Source organism: Pseudoliparis swirei, chromosome 5 (genome assembly GCF_029220125.1).
Source record: "Pseudoliparis swirei isolate HS2019 ecotype Mariana Trench chromosome 5, NWPU_hadal_v1, whole genome shotgun sequence".
In the NCBI taxonomy this organism is placed as follows: Eukaryota; Metazoa; Chordata; class Actinopteri; order Perciformes; family Liparidae; genus Pseudoliparis; species Pseudoliparis swirei.
The window spans coordinates 2,816,799-2,834,298 of NC_079392.1; the positions used below are offsets into that span (position 1 = coordinate 2,816,799).

General features: G+C 48.4%; 1 protein-coding gene across 3 annotated transcripts in view; it reads left to right on the top strand.

The window, feature by feature from the left end:
- The window catches only part of pde4cb (phosphodiesterase 4C, cAMP-specific b), an 81,680-nt gene that overhangs the window by 52,007 nt on the left and 12,173 nt on the right, over nt 1–17,500 (top strand). For all 3 annotated transcript variants that reach the window (XM_056414109.1, XM_056414108.1, XM_056414110.1), the window contains 6 exons: nt 4,993–5,184; nt 6,624–6,660; nt 7,763–7,833; nt 8,329–8,378; nt 8,606–8,718; nt 10,244–10,337. In XM_056414109.1, the coding sequence (XP_056270084.1) occupies nt 4,993–5,184; nt 6,624–6,660; nt 7,763–7,833; nt 8,329–8,378; nt 8,606–8,718; nt 10,244–10,337 (557 nt within the window). The remainder of the gene's footprint in view (nt 1–4,992; nt 5,185–6,623; nt 6,661–7,762; nt 7,834–8,328; nt 8,379–8,605; nt 8,719–10,243; nt 10,338–17,500) is intronic.

Sequence of the window (17,500 nt, forward strand, 5' to 3'; positions counted from 1 at the left end):
GACGTGACGCGTGGTCAGAAGGTTCCTCCGGAGCGTCGGCAAGGTTCCTCGTTGTTCGACATCTTTCGGTTAATACGGCGTAACGGTTCACTGCTGAACGACTTATTTAACCCCGAGGCCTCTGCTCGAAAATACATAAACAAAACCCCCCAAAAGGCTGCATCTCCTCCCCCACGAGGGCTATTTGAATAATGTTAGTGTTAAACAGGGTTCCTACGGTCATGGAAAACCTGGAAAAGTCTTGGAATTTTAAAATGGTCATTTTCAGACCTGGAAAAGTCATGGGAAAAAACGTAAATCATAAAAGTTTTGGAAAAGTCCTGGAAATTTGTTCTAATCACATGTTCATTTGAGTTTGAGTTCATGGAGTTTGAAATAATTAATGTTTTTTAAGAAAGACGCTCAAAAGATAAGCCGGCAATACGCTCTCAATACGCACACTTTTCTAAATTTTTTATTTTTCTACCGAGATTTCAGTTTTGTCATGGAAATTTGGTTTAAAGTCCTGGAAAAGTCTTGGAATTTTAAAATGGTCATTTCCAGACCTGGAAAAAAAAACTTAAATCATAGAAGTTTTGGAAAAGTCATGGAAATTTGTTATCACATGTTCATTTACGCCGAGTTTGAAATAATTAATATGTTTTTTAAAGAAAGATGCTCTAAATATAAGCCGGCGTACGCTCTAATACGCAACATTTTCTAAATTGTTCATGTTTATACCGAGATTTCAGTTTGGTCACGGACATTTGGTTCAAAGTCCTGGAAAAGTCCTGGATGTTGACCTCAAAACTCACCTCAAAACTCACCTTTTCAGGCAGGCCTATGCCTGACTTGTTCCCCTCTTGGTTGCTCTGCTGCAGACTGTTCTGCTTTTTAACTGTTCTGCTTTTTAATTGTGTCCATTTTGTAATGTGTTGTATGGCAACCTTGAGTGCCTTGAAAGGCGCCTTATAAAATGAATGTATTAATATTATTATTATGGAAATACATTGGTCAAAATGTGTAAGAACCCTGGTTCTAATACAGTTTTTTTCGTTTGCTAAACGACAGTGGGCACAACTGGAGTCACATGTGCAAAACTCTAACTACAGTCTGCACACCAGCAGTTCATGTGGACCAAACTCTAGTTTGTTTTTCATTGCTTGAACACAGTTTTCAAAACTCTAACACTTTTCCCATGACTTGAACCACAACCTGCACAACACTGAGGATCTACAGCACTTTGTTCAAATGCTAACACACTGCTGTCAACACTATGAACCACACATTCAAACCGGAATACATTTCAGCCTTGTGCCTTTCAAACACTGCTGATTGCAATTTCAGCTGAAAGGCTAAGCAGGTGTCTTGTTTTAGACTTGTTAGTGAACACACACACATATATATATATATATTACAGTATATAGAGGTAGAGCTCAGAAAGACTAATTTTGGAAATGGAACAAGGAAGACGGGTTCGTGGAGGGAGAAGGGTGGCAGGGAGGAGTGGAGGAAGACAAAGAGCTGTTATTCCAGATGAAATAAGGGCTCCACTTATAGACCATGTAATGTAATGTCGTGAACCAAGTGTTTGGTCACCACCAGACCTAAGATCTCTTTTGGAAGCCATGCGTGCCGGATGTGAGGACACGAGTCCAGAGGACTGCCAGGGATGGATCAGGCCTTCCAGAAGGTTCTTCCCCAGGTGGCAAGAGAGAACATGAGATGTGATGTTGATGACAACATGTGGCCTGATGCTAGAGAGAGGCAGGATTAGTCCCTCAATTATTTGTTCGAATTACAGTTTCTACTTTTAGTTTCTACCTTTCTTTTCTCATTACTGTAATTCTGTAAATTACTACAGACTATTGAAGCAAACTGCTAATTTTCATTTACCTTAAAGAATTGTTATGTTCTAAAAAAATTAATAAATCATGTGAAAGAATGTCACTCTTTTCTTTGAAGAAAATATTACTTTGTTTGAAGTCACTGAAATTGTTCAAACTGTAAAGATGAAAAGTTAGTATTTTCTGTATTGGTGTTTGATGCTCGTGTTTTTACTCTCAGTGTGTTCTGAGTGACAGTGTGTGTTACCTCAGTGAGGGTTGTGCATGTTGTTTGGCTGCACTGAGCGTGTTTTGAGCCATGTGTGAAGAGTTGTGTTGCTTGGAATGAGTTTTGCAGGTGATGTGAACTGTTTAGCTCAGGTGACTGTTGGTAGTGCAGACTGTAGTTAGAGTTTTGCACATGTGACTCCAGTTGTGCCCGCTGTCGTTTAGCAATCGGAAAAAACTGTAATAGTGAGAATATCCTGTGTCCATATCAGCCTCTGTGATGGTTAAGATGACATTAAGATGACACACGGCAGGAATTACAATAGTTACAGCTTCATTGTACTTCAAAGTGTAGATAAAATCACCTCAGCACCTCTAAAACGATAAGGTTGCAACTCATAATATTCTTTATGAATCAGCTGACATGTTGATCCATGAAATGTCAGAAATGAATGGAAAAAAAGATCATTAAAAAAATCCAAAGATATTGAGTTTACTACTAAATGAAATAACAGAGACGCGGCAGATCCTCAAAGTGTGGAATGTGTTGCTTCAAATGATTAATCAATAATCAGAATGGTTCATTATTTCCTGTTGCTGGTCATTTATTGATTAATAATCAGCCAATGAAACTCTTTTCCTGCCTGATGGTTAAACGCCAACTTTATTTATTTTAACGTCTTTTTGGTTTCACAAAGTTTCCTCTTCATGTCGACGAGGAGCAACCCAAACATCCTGGGAACAAAAGCACCAGTTAGTGTGTGTGTGTGTGTGTGTGCCTGTGTGTGTGCCTGTGTGTGTGTGTGTGTGTGTGTGTGTGTGTGGTTCAGTGAAACGGGGTTAAAGAGAGTAAAGGGAGCCTCATTTACGTCAGAGAAGTGGAAACAATGCGATCGAGGTCAACGTGTTATGAGAGCTGCAACCGTACAAGACGTCCGGCTGCCTGCCTGTCTGTCTGTCTGTCTGTATTTCTATCTGCCTGTCTGCCTGTCTGTCTGTATTTCTGTCTGTCTGTATTTCTGTCTGCCTGTATTTCTGCCTGTCTGTCTTTCTTTCTGCTCATCTGTCTGTCTGTCTGTCTGTCTGTTCCTCTGTCTGCCTGTCTGCCTGTCTGCCTGTCTGTCTTTCTTTCTGCTCATCTGTCTGTCTCTCTGCCTGTCTGTCTGTCTAAAGAGGCGCATCTCGCTGCAGTAGCGTTGCTATAACAACTATTTGTGTCCTTGTCGTATTTTTTAGTCCACAACCTCTTTTATTTTTACTTTAAACCTTTCCCTCCCGCGTTCTACGATCACGCCGTCGTTCCTCATCGTTGAATACGATCTGAAGACCTTCGGCATCGTGTTCTTTATCTGTGTAAGATGATCTGTGATGGGAGGAAATACATTAATCAAGTATAATTACTTTATCAGATCATGGAACGTACTCCTGACTTATTTTACTCATTTATTGCATCGGCTGTAAATGTTTTAGCCCTAATGTCCTGCAGATGAAAAACAAAATACCACAAGGAAAGATGTGTTTTTTTAGAAAGAGCTCCCATCAACTTCAGATGGAGCAGAATACCCAACACAAAACGTTAGCCCTGTGTGTGTGTGTGTGTGTGTGTGTGTGTGTGTGTGTGTGTGTGTGTGCGTGTGTGTGTGTGTGTGTGGGTTGTTGCAGTACCGTCTTTTCTCCAGTAGTGGGCGCTGTCTCCCTTTCAGAAGACCCGTTGGCTTCAGATACTTTTGAACGTGAATGAATGAAGAGATCAATGATGATTATGAATCTGTGAAAACTGAAACCTCACAGTGAGTCTCCTGAAACACTCTAAATCAATATGACATTATTATAACTATATAATTATTATCAGTGGCATTACGTCATCATATTTAAGGAATCTCATCTTCATCTCCCTCTGATGGGACGTGGAGATCTCGGTGAACAGAGGTGGTATAAAGCAACTTTACATTAAAGTAAAGACTGATTGATGGTTTAAACTCATTTTTACTTTTATGTGACGGATCGACTCAAATGTAAAGAGTTTAAATTCACACCTAACAGCTGTTACTTCAGGACAGTCAGGACGCGTCGACTAGTAAAGGTTTAAAAACATGGAGCATCAGAAGAGAACATAAAGGTGGTCTTGTAATTCTACTTGGAGTCATCTGTCAGCTCTCAACCAATCAAAAGCAAAAGGAGAATCCTTCATGTATGTATTCATGAGGAGGAGAGGGGGGGGAGTGGGGGGGGGTGTATCTACGTCAGCGTCATCAGTATCCATTCCTCTCTTTCCTGGCAGGCAGATCTATTTATAGCTTCTGACGTCACTGGTCTCCTCTGATGGAGCCTCGTCACGGGGGGGGGGGGGGGGGGGGGGTATCACTGAGGTAAGCCCTGCTGCAGCCCCCCCCCCCCCTCATCCTCCTCTATGGTTTATGCCTCTCTGCTTCTGTGAATTATGTCCATCATTCAGCATCGATTGCGTAACAGCCGTCTTTCATTTATCAGGCTGCTGCTGGAGGCGGAGCTAAAAATAGAAAATAGAGCGCCACCTTCCAGAGCTCTGATGGTGCTGTTGGTTTTATAACAGAGACCACTTGATCTAACTATGATACAACATGCATTAAAATACACATACAATATCCACATAAAGGTGCTAATATGTTTTTATTTTTTATTTTTACAATTACGATATCGTTTTTGAAGGATTCAGCTCAGAGAAGTTAAAAGTGGCCGTTTGTTTCAATCTTTGTGCCCTTGAGCCAGGCACCACTGAAGTAATGGAGACCAGGGTGACAGAGAACCCCCCCCCCCCCCCCCCCCCCAGAGGCTTCATCATACGGATCTCCTCCTCGTGTTTCTCATCTCTATCTCTCGTCTCCGTGGTTCGGATGCAGCGCTGAGGACGCACCATCAATGTTTTTACTCTTTTATTTATTACTGTCTGGTCTCTCTCTCTCTCTCTCTCTCTGTGTAGCATCGATGTGGAGAATGGGCTCTCGGTGGGCCAGAGCCCCCTGGACCCTCAGGCCAGTCCGGGTTCTGGACTCATCCTGCAGGCCAACTTCCCCCACAGCCAGCGGCGCGAGTCGTTCCTCTACCGCTCCGACTCCGACTTCGACCTCTCGTCCAAAACGATGTCCCGAAACTCGTCCACCGCCAGCGACCTGTGAGTATTTTATCGTGACTTTGTGTATCCACGTAACACCAATAACCAACCGCATATATATATATATATATTAGTGCTGTGAAAAATAACGCGTTAACTCAGTTAATTCAATTTCAGGTTTAACTAGTTTTTTTTTTTAACGCATTTAACGCATGCGCAGAATGAGCTTCCAATCCGTCTGTTGTTGGTCGTCGGGACGAAAAGAAAGTCACTTGCAAAATGAGCTTCCAATCCACCACTTCAATCTGAACTCTGTCCGCTCTCATGCAGACGGTCTGTTCATCGGTAATGATCCTTCCGCAGGTTCACCTCCGGAAACCTTGTTACGACTTTTACTTCCTGTAGATCAGGGTCTCAACACGTCGATCGCGACCTGCCAGTCGATCGCGCGTAGTGTCGGTAGATCGCATGACATTAAAGAGATTGGCCCGCCCCTGACATGTTCTCTATAGCACGCCTTTGTTCTTTTATTAAACTAAACGTCTGTTGTTGATCGTATCTCCACAGCAGCATGTCATTTCTGTCTCTTCGCGTTGCGTTAACACTTATCGATCTCCGCTTCGCGCGCCACAGAGCTCCGTGCGCGCATCGACCGAGCCAAAAAAGTCACTTGTCAATCTGTCCACCTGTCCGGGCCGGTGAGGTTTCAGCTTTGCAGCGGTGTCCCCGCCGTCCCTTTCATCACGGCCCAGTTCATGAAGAAAACCCACACAGTCAGTTTGCCTCAGCAGCTGCTAGAGGAAGACTAGAGGCCTTTAGATTGTATCATGGTGGAGTTAATGGTTGACAAACAAGAGAAAATGTTCTGTTTAACCCTCCTGTTACCTTTACATTTACTCACATATTTTACCCTCGCGGTCAATTTGACCCCAGCAATTAAAACCTCCAGAAAATTATTAGAATTAATATTGCTTCCCAAGTTTAAGTGTGAGGTACTTTATGTTTGTTTGTTGACTACCTAAATAGCCCTTTAAATAAATAACAAAGTTGATATTTCTGATATGTTTGACACAGTGAAAACAGCCTGGGGTCAAATTGACCCCAAAGAACACCGACATTAAACATTGAATGGGGTCAAATTGACCCGAAAGGTAACAGGAGGGTTAAACATTCTGTTTAGGATGAAGATGTATTAATGTTCCATATGGAAGAAAACTGCTAAATAACTGCTGAGTTGCAGCACCATTGTATAGAAGAATGTATAAATGTATATATCCGTCTTTTGTCATAAATCTCTATGTTCTCACAAAATTTACCGAGAATATCTGTAATATGTGATTAATCATGATTAATCCACAAAAACCTGTGATTAACCCGATTAAAAATTGTATTCGTTTCACAGCCCTAATATATATATATATATATAACCACTGTGTCTCATATTGTCATATCTTTGTTTTGCATCACACACTCATGTGTGTGTTTGTCTGTGTTCACAGGCACGGGGAAGACATGATCGTCACTCCGTTTGCACAGGTTAGTAGCAGGTTAGTAGCATGTTAGGAGCATGTTAGTAGCATGTTAGTAGCATGTTAGTAGCATGTTAGTAGCATGTTAGGAGCAGGTTAGTAGCATGTTAGTAGCATGTTAGGAGCAGGTTAGTAGCATGTTAGTAGCAGGTTAGTAGCATTTTAGTAGCATGTTAGTAGCAGGTTAGTAGCATGTTAGTAGCATGTTAGTAGCAGGTTAGTAGCAGGTTAGTAGCATGTTAGGAGCATGTTAGTAGCAGGTTAGTAGCAGGTTAGGAGCAGGTTAGGAACATGTTAGTAGCATGTTAGTAGCAGGTTAGTAGCATGTTAGTAGCAGGTTAGTAGCAGGTTAGTAGCATGTTAGTAGCATGTTAGTAGCAGGTTAGTAGCATGTAAGTAGCATGTTAGTAGCAGGTTAGTAGCATGTTAGGAACATGTTAGTAGCATGTTAGTAGCAGGTTAGTAGCATGTTAGGAACATGTTAGTAGCATGTTAGTAGCAGGTTAGTAGCATGTTAGTAGCAGGTTAGTAGCAGGTTAGTAGCATGTTAGTAGCATGTTAGTAGCAGGTTAGTAGCATGTTAGTAGCAGGTTAGTAGCAGGTTAGGAGCATGTTAGTAGCATGTAAGTAGCATGTTAGTAGCAGGTTAGTAGCATGTTAGGAACATGTTAGTAGCATGTTAGTAGCATGCTAGTAGCATGTTAGTAGCATGTTAGGAGCATTTTAGTAGCATGTTAGTAGCATGTTAATAGCATGTTAGTAGCAGGTTAGTAGCATGTTAGTCGCATGTAAGTAGCATGTTAGTAACATGTTAGGAGCATTTTAGTAGCATGTTAGTAGCATGTTAATAGCATTTTAGTAGCATGTTAGTAGCAGGTTAGTAGCATGGTAGTAGCATGTTAGGAGCATGTAATTAGCATGTTAGTATCATCTTAGGAGCATGTTAGTAGCAGGTTAGTAGCATGTTAGTAGCAGGCTAGTAGCATGTTAGTAGCATGCTAGTAGCATGTTAGTAGAACCGACTGTACCACTGTTGACATGAAAGGCGACGTCGGGGGTCTCCATCCATCCACACGGCTCCACAGCTCACGTCTCTTCTTCCCTCTCAGGTTCTCGCCAGTCTCCGCACCGTGAGGAGTAACTTTGCTGTTCTGACTCATCTCCAGGATCGAGTAGCAAAGTAAGAACTATAAATTCAATTCAGTTTATTTGTATAGCCCAATTTCACAAATTACAAATTAGTCTCGGAGTGCTTTACAATCTGTACACATAGACATCCCTGCCCCAAAACCTCACATCGGACCAGGAAAAACTCCCAAATAACCCTTCAGGGGGAAAAAAAGGGAAGAAACCTGCAGGAGAGCAACAGAGGAGGATCCCTCTCCAGGATGGACAGAACAATAGATGTCATGTGACCAGAAGGACAGATTTAGAGTTTAAATACATTCAATGAATGTGACAGAGTGGATGAATAGTTCATAGTAGGCATATTCCACGATGGAGACCTCCACGATCCATCAGCAGATAGGATCTATGTCGTCTCATAGGGTCCGATGACCCCATGAGACGTGAAGTCAAAAGGACTCCGGGGAGAAAGAAACTAAAGAAACTATAAATGGCCGACTGCTCGTCATCTTGTGGCTCCGCTAACCCCTCCGCCGTGTTCTGGTTGCAGGCGTCCGCCGGGCAGCAACCAGCCCCCCATGTGTAAGCCATGTCTCTCAGGTCAGTGGTACTCGTGTGTCATGTAGAAACTACCAACACTTTTCTACACGACTTCACCTCAAACACCCGTTGGAGTGTGTGAGCTGTTTATTTAAATTGGCATGACAGGTGCAAAGCAACCAGCTGATGCATCTTCTCACCCCTCTCTCGGGTTATTCATGAGAGCTGCATCACACCTGACCTGTAACATGTGTGTGTGTGTGTGTGTGTGACCTCTGACCTTTCAGAGGAGCCCTATCAGAAGATGGCGGTGGAGACGCTGGAGGAGCTGGACTGGTGTCTGGACCAGTTGGAGACGCTGCAGACGAGACACTCGGTGGGCGAGATGGCGTCCAACAAGGTGAGAGGACACGGAGGAGGAGACGGTTGCATCGACGAGAAACTCATCAGAATTCAATTGGGAGCTTCGCCGTTGTCGTGACAACTACGACGGATTCCGGTCACATGCTCCCGCCTCTGATCTATAACTCTACAACCAGAAACACTTCATGAAGAGCTTCTTCCTCCATATCAAGAGTTCATCATCATCATCATCATCATCGCCTCGTTTCCCTCCATCAAGCTTCTCTCTTCATTCGGTGCTCCTCCCACTCACCATTCAGCCAATCAGATCCCTCCCCGCCGCCCAGCCCCTGAATCCAGGTGGATCTGATTGGGGAGGGGGAGGGGGAGGGCGGTCCTTACAGCCCCTCTGCCCCCCCCCCCCCCCCCTCTGGTTCAAACTGACACCGCTGAGTGAGGACCAGTAGTACTGAGTGAGCCGCGCGGCACTGAGCGCGCGCGCGTGCGCGTGTTCTCGCTTCGCTTTGGACCTCCGGGGACCTCTAACATCAACATCATGCGCGTGTCCGACGGGTGAGCCGCGGGAGCGCGCCGTGTTTACACCGGGATGTACCGGCGTTGCAGGCTCGGGGGGGGGGGGGGGGCGTTACCGGACTCTGCAAACGGGCTGGATGTGGAGAACTGTGTGTCCGTGCACGTGGTTGTGTGTGCATGTGCGCGAGAAACAGATATAGTGTGTGTGTGGTGGGGGGGGGGGGGGGGAGTTGTTGTTTGGTTGCAGGAATATGCTGCATGGTGTTTGTAAACATATCGCATGTGTGTGTGAGTGTGTGTGTATGTGTGTGTGTGTCTACAATAGAGGGAGCAGGTGTGTTGAGAAGCTCCAGGAGAACCATGATGATGATGATGATGATGATGAGCATGCTGGTTGAAGCTTCAGGATTCATGTGTGTTATTGTTGTGGTGCTGCAGCTCTCTCCCCCTCCTCTCTCCCTCAGTCACATGACCAGCTGTTACATAATCAGTGAGGAAGCTGCTGGCATCAAACTCAGGGAACACGAACATAGAGACTTTAGAGATATTATAGCTGGTCTCTCTTATAAATTAATAAAACGGTCCGTGTATGAATAGACAGATAAATAAATGTGCTAATATTGCACTCTAGTTCTATAGTTCCCCGACATGTTAGTGCTAAACATTCAGAAGATGGAGCATTTAACAGTAATGCACTATTACTACATAACTTACTAATTATGTAGACATTAAGTTACTGACAGCGTACAGCAACACATTTAGTTTCCATGATTTTTAATGTCAGAACTGGTTTTAAAAATATCGAAATGAGTTTTTAGATGATCTGATATTGAACCGTTCATACATCTGAAACCTTTTGTTTTTTATAGCTGATTTTTAAAAATCCCTTTCAACATAAAAACCTCCTCACGGGGAACAACACACGAGTTTGGGGAATCACAAAACCTCCATCGTGTCTCTTTTACAAATGTAAACGTTCTGTCCTGATGTTTGTGTGTCTTGTTGTGTTGTTGTTGTGTCTAACGTGTTGTTGTTGTTGTGTCTTCCAGTTCAAGAGGATGCTGAACCGCGAGCTGACGCAGCTCTCGGAGATGAGCCGCTCGGGGAACCAGGTCTCCGAGTTCATCGCCAACACCTTCCTCGGTGAGCCGTGACGTCGCGTGCGAATGAAATGAGACGAGCTGTGGCTCCGCCCCCTTTTTTTAAGGGCGAATACAACAAGAAGTCTCCATTCACACGTGTTGTGATTTAGGAGTTGATTCCACTGGTCCTGATGGATGAGATGATATCCATGAGGGTGAGATGATATCCATGAGGATGAGATGATATTCATGAGGGTGAGATATATCCATGAGGGTGAGATGATATCCATGAGGGTGAGATGATATCCATGAGGGTGAGATGATATCCATGAGGGTGAGATGATATCCATGAGGATGAGATGATATCCATGAGGGTGAGATGATATCCATGAGGATGAGATATATCCATGAGGATGAGATGATATTCATGAGGGTGAGATGATATCCATGAGGATGAGATGATATCCATGAGGGTGAGATGATATCCATGAGGGTGAGATGATATCCATGAGGGTGAGATGATATCCATGAGGATGAGATGATATCCATGAGGGTGAGATGATATCCATGAGGGTGAGATGATATCCATGAGGATGAGATGATATCCATGAGGGTGAGATGATATCCATGAGGGTGAGATGATATCCATGAGGATGAGATGATATCCATGAGGGTGAGATGATATCCATGAGGATGAGATGATATCCATGAGGATGAGATGATATCCATGAGGGTGAGATGATATCCATGAGGGTGAGATGATATCCATGAGGATGAGATGATATCCATGAGGGTGAGATGATATTCATATCGCGAGGAGTGAAGGAAGCGCAGCGACATTCCCGGACACATTGTGTGCCGTTGTCGTAGCAACAGGGTGCAGTGTTGTCAGCCGGCGCTGTACCGACCGGCGGCTCAGACAGGAGGCTCGGTGCTGTGCAGCCGGCGGGATGATGATGATGATGATGATGGAGGAGGAGGAGGTCCACGAGGACGACGCGGCCGGCCGCCCGCCCGCCGTCTAGAAATGAACCGGAAGGTTCTGAGTGTGAGGAAGAGGAGGCGGCGCGCAAGAGGTGAGGAAGAGGAGGCGTACGCTGCCGTGTGTCTGGGCTCGGATCTGGAGATCAATCCTGAAAAAGAAAAGAAAAACGTGGATGTGAGATAGTGAGGGTGACGTGTGGACGTGAGGTAAAGCTGTGTGTGATGTCACGGTGAGTCTGTGACATCACGGTGTGTGGGTGATGTCACAGTATTGATACACAGGTGAGGAGTAGTGTAGCTGTAGTAATAAAGGAAGCAGCTATAACTGGATTAATGGAAGGATTAGACACGTGAATAATCTGGATTAATACAGGAGACACTTCTGGGTTCATAAAGAGAGTTCTAGTGAAACTCTTCACCTTTATTCTTCTTTACTGGGAGGAATGAGTAATAACTAGCGAGTATGATTTATGTTTCCACTGGTTTACAGGATGGAATATAACTATAAGTCGTTCTATTTCATCCTTCCTGACCGCCAGAGGCGGTGCTTAGCACTGGATATCTTCCGTCTTGCGCATAGCAGGTCGAGTATTAATAACAACAAAGTCACCCGTGACCTCGGATGACCCGCCCACCGGGTATAAGTTCCGGTGTCATCCCGAGATCAGTTCTTTTTCATCTTCTCGCAAGCAGGCATCAGCTAAGGCTGAAGTTTAACTGAAGCTCGTCGCGGGGAGCCTTGTGACCAAATGGTCGGAGTTGCGATCCGTCGCCCTCCAGAGGCTGCGACGAGCTCTCCTCCTCGGAGGAGGACGTTGCGTTTCTCTACGGCGGTCCGTCGAGGCGGACCGGAGAACGCACGAGTCTTTTTCGGTCTTCACCAGAGCGCCTTCACCGCGAAGCTTCAATCGGGTGAGATCGAATACAATTGTTGCCTATGACGGCATATCCCACAGGAGCAGAGCTCTCGTTCCTGCTAACTGTGTGCTAACGGGAGCACGTCCGCTCGGTGCTGCTACACCGGCGCTCTGTAGCGATTGAGATAGCGTGTGTGTTGACTTTGGTAGCATTGCCGCCGTGCATAGCTAGCAGAGTGTGTCCACTCAGGCTAACGGAGCCTACGCTAAATCCGACAGCTACCTCCTGTTCCACAGGACCTCGGCCCAAGTAGTGGAGCGCTCTCGCTCAGGCTACTGGTGGGCGATTACAGCGCTAACGAGAGCGCGTCCGCTCGTTGCGGCTGGCTGCCACACTGCTACACTGCTACCGGCTTCCAGTGAGCAGAGCGTCCCGCTCAGGCTCACCGGGGGGACGCTAAGGAGGCTATAAGTCGATACTGATGCATACTGCACATGTACCTCCATGACATCGCCGCTGTTACAGCTAGCAGAGCGTCTCCACTCAGGCCAACTAATGCCACGCTAATGCTGACAGACCAGACGAGTGAAGTGTGTCCTCACTGTCTCACTAGACATGCTGGGTTCTGACCCGTGTTCACGGGATCAGCGTCTACAGTAGCGCAGAGCTCTCGCTCAGGCTTACTGGGAGGACACCAGTAAGTACAGTGGCCATACTAGTGGAGAGGGTCCTCGAAGAGACCTGCCCTTTCACTACGACTGTTTTCCACAGGACCTGCTCCCCCGTAGCACAGGCTTTCGCCCAGGCTACTCGTGGGATGCTTGTAATTACAGCTACTGTACTAGTCAAGCGTGTCCTCACTTCCTCTCTCTAAGAGAGAGGCTGTTCTCTAGACCGCTTTCTAAACTGTCTCCACGGAACCTGTTTCCACAGTAACAGAGTGCTCTCGCTTAAGTTTACTGATAGGACACCAGTAATCACAGCTACTGTATTGAAGAGGTGTCCTCGCTCTAGACGGACTGTCTCTGTCCTGCTCCACAGGACCTGGGCCACAGTAGCGGGTGCTACTGCTGCGACCCTAGCTGCTACAGCTACCGTACTAGCGAAGCCAGCGTCCGCGCTCTACCCTCCTAGACGGGCTGTCTCCGTCCTGCTCCACAGGACCTGGGCCACAGTAGCAGGTGCTACTGTTGCGACCCCCAGCAGCTACAGCTACTGTACGAGTGAGGGCAGCGTTACGCTCTCCCCTCACTAGACGGGCTGTCTCTGTCCTGCTCCACAGGACCTGGGCCACAGTAGCTGAGTGCTACTGCTGCGACCCCCAGCAGCCACAGCTACCGTGCTAGTGAGGACAGTGGTGTTTTTGGGACGCCCTCACTTCACTAGACGGACTGTCTCCGTCCTGCTCCACAGGACCTGGGCCACAGTAGCAGGTGCTACTGCTGCGACCCTAGCTGCTACAGCTACCGTACTAGCGAGGCCAGCGTCCGCGCTCTACCCTCCTAGACGGGCTGTCTCCGTCCTGTCCTACAGGACCTGGGCCACAGTAGCGGAGTGCTACTGTTGCGACCCCCAGCAGCTACAGCTACCGGACGAGGGAGGCCAGTGGTGGCTGATACCCTCACTAGACGGGCTGTCTCCGTCCTGCTCCACAGGACCTGGGCCACAGTAGCAAAGTGCTACTGCTGCGACCCCCAGCAGCTACAGCTACTGTACGAGTGAGGGCAGCGTTACGCTCTCCCCTCACTAGACGGGCTGTCTCTGTCCTGCTCCACAGGACCTGCGCTGCAGTAGCGGAGTGCGCCCGCTCTAGCTCCTGCTAGGACCCCAACAGACAGGTCAGGTCAGCTCCAGGCCAGCCGACCAGTTGCAAGCGCCGGCTAGGAGCCGCAGGGGCTCCCCTAGCAGTGCAATCGGGCAGGCTAGCTTATAGAGTAGGTCTGCTGACCGCAGAACTAGCTCAGATAAGTCGCCACCCTAGTGCAGGGAGGACTGAAGCATCAGATCCACCCACGGCTGATCCATTCCCAAGGGAGGACATCCCAGTGGTAGCCCCTTGTAGGGGGCAGTCGACGGCCCCATCGGGTTCGTCATTCGCAGGGCACAGGAACTGCTGGATATACAGCAGCCGGAACCCCACGCACGCTAGTGCATTCTTCAGGGGCATTCCCGGCCCTGCCACCTTTTCAGTCTCCCCTCCAGAGACTATCTGAGGGGTTACCATCTTACGATAGATCACCGAACCCCGGCGTCCATGCAGGATATGGCCAAATGTGGCCTTCGTCCCATGCCATCCATTGAGCTGACTATCGCATCCATCGGTTTTTTCCCCAAGGGGACTCCGAGGTCGGATGACCGGTGCCCTCGAGCCCAGTCGGTTCTCAGGTGACCATTTTACCGTGCTTACTACACGGCAACTCCCCCTCATATGTCATACTTGACTACAGCCTCAGTGATGCTTCGCTGCAGGCATTTGCACTTACGTCAAGAGAACCTGGGCGCCTAATGCTCTCCAGGGTTCAGACCAGCTGTTTGGCCGGCGCAGGCACCCTTGTCGGAGGCATGTAGGAACAACCTCCCTACTGTCCCAGTGAAATCAGGGGACCTGCTCTACAGGCGCAGCAGCGCACGGTGCAAGCCGGTTAGACCAGGCAGCAGTTATCTGGTCTTCGCAGGACCGTGTCCACACCCCGCAGACTCGGGGGCGCCACATCTTGATTTTCTCAGGCTGAGCCCAGCAGACATCCTTCGTGTGGTCTCCAGAGGAGATCGGCTCATGTCTGTCGACTTAAGGGAGGCCTTTTGTCAGGCTCCTAGAATGCTTCACAGACGGTTGCTCTGTTATGCTTTCCAAAGCCGTTATTCCCAGGCTTCTTCCATGTGGACTTCCCCAGGAGTTTCTACAAAAGGGCATTACTGCCGCCCTGCAATCACCAGGGCGTGAGGAAACTGCCATCCTGGACGATCTGGCTATGTGCGCCATACCCATTTAGGGCCACACAGTGCATTACTTGCACTCTCTCACGCCGCCCGGTTGGGCCTTCGTGAACAAACAACTGTCTGAGCCATTCTCAGAGCATAACCTTTATTGGTGTGGCTCTAGATGCAGCCACTAAGCGGGCCTGGCCGTCACTCAGACAGGTGGACAGCATCCTCTGCAGCCTTCCCCTCTCTGAGGGGGCAGATGGCTGTCTTATATCCTCTCTTCTTGCCTATCGGGTAAATTGACAGCTGCATCAGCTGTCTTACACTCTTTCTCACGCTGCCCGGTTGGGCCTTCGTGAACATAAAGAGTTTTCTGAGCCATTCTCGGAGCACAACCTTCGTTGGTATAGCTCTAGAGGCAGCCACTAAGTGGGCCTGCCCGTCACTCAAGCAGGTAGGTACTCTCTGAGGGGGCAGGCAGTGGTCTTTTATCCTTTTTCCTTGCCTATGGGGCAAATGCTTGGGCTGCTGTCGCGGTGCCCTTCGCATGGAGGGCCTAACAGCCTCCGCCAGGGGCCACAGGCACAAGATGGGGTACACAGTGGTGCACACGGCTCTATCCCCGTAGAGGGTGAGAGCATACCCGTCAGAAGGTATCCCCAGGAAGGGTCCGCCCCACCGGGAGGTCGCCACAGCAGACTCCGCCTCTCAAGTGGGGCGCAGTCTGGCGGTACAGGACTTCCAGAGGACAGTCTATTCGCGACACTTGGGTCTGGAGCCACAGGCCATGCACCTAGCGCTCAAACAGTTCCTGCCATACTTGGGAGGGAATATGTACTTGTTGGGCGAGACATCGCCTCAACCACGTATTGGCTTGAACCTCCAGGGGCCCCTAGGGCGGCAGAGCTGCTACGAAGCTCCCGTGCCCTTCTGATTTTTCTTACTCCGCAACCCTTCACCTGACCAATTGTCGGGCGAGGTAGCGACCAGGAGAACGGAACCAGGGCGTTCCCCACATTTCCGCTGATCTTGCCAACTACTCGGGGTTTTCAACAGGGCCACCGAATTTTGCTGGTGGCCCCCTTGCGTCCAGCCAGGACTTGGTTCCCCTGGCTGCACAGACTTCGCTGTGAGACGCCACGGTGCCTCGCTGACATGCGGGACCCTAGCACAGCTAGATGGTGGGACCTGCCATCCCGATCCCGGCCGTGCCCAACAAAGGGCTTGGCCGCAGGAGAGCAGAAGCAGCTGAACAGAATCAGTCCAGAGGACTATTCTAAATGCCGGAGTGCCATCCGTCTACGAGACGTGCAGACCGAAGCCGCTTCCCGACCAGCGGACGGAGGGACACAGTACGGTGCCTCGTGCCTACGGTACTCACGCCTCCGTCATCCCTTCTAGTTAAGGGCATGACTGCCTCTATCCTGAGGGACTACATAGCTGCCATTTCAGGGCAGCATGCTAAAGCCGACAATGATGCGGAACAGCCACAAGCTGGTGTCCCTCTTCATAAGGAGGGCCTCAGTGACTATCCCCTGAGCCCCCGAGGGCTCCTCCAGGGGACTTGCCCGGGGTACTGGACACCCTATGCTCGCCTCCCTTGGCAGAGGCAGAGCTGTGGTTGCTGTCGGCAAAGACCTTTCATCCTTGCCATAACTGCGGCAGAGCAAGTAGGCAAGCTACACGCCCTGTCGGTCAATGAGCCTTGTCTGAGGGGAACTCAGAGGGCTCGGGTGTCACACTGCGGCCCACAGCAGTGGCTTCCCCAAAGGTGCTGGCACGCTCGGGTCTCAACCAGCCTGTCCAGCCTGCACAGCTTGACCACCATAACTAGTCAGTTAGGGTGGATCTAAGAAGGGCTATGCCACTGCAGAACAGTGCCTGTTCCACTAGATAGTGGAGGCCATTGCCTGGGCATAGGTGGTGAACGTCCGTGCTCTGCCATCCAGAGCAGGGTGTTGTTCTACCAACGGCGTTCCCACATCACGGGCGACCCTGAGGTATGCCCGTAGGGAATATAGGTGCATATGTATGCAACAGCCTCAGGGGCATCGTTGCGCACATTCACCAGAGACTACAGAGTGAACGGGAACACCCTCCATGCATTGCAGGTGGTCCAAATCCTCTGCTTGAGTCATATGAGGTAGTTTCCTTGGGATTCCTCGTGACTCTGTTGGTATAAGTCATCCAGTGCTAAGCACCGCCTCTGGCGGTCAGGAAGGATGAAATAGAACGCAAGTTACGTATGTAACTATGGTTCTATGAATCCTGGATGACCGCCAGAGTTCTTAGTCACTCGGAATCTCGTGAGTTCGCGAGAAGATTCCGTAGAACTGATCTCGGGATGACACCGGAACTTATACCCGGTGGGCGGGTCATCCGAGGTCACGGGTGACTTTGTTGTTATTAATACTCGACCTGCTATGCGCAAGACGGAAGATATCCAGTGCTAAGCAC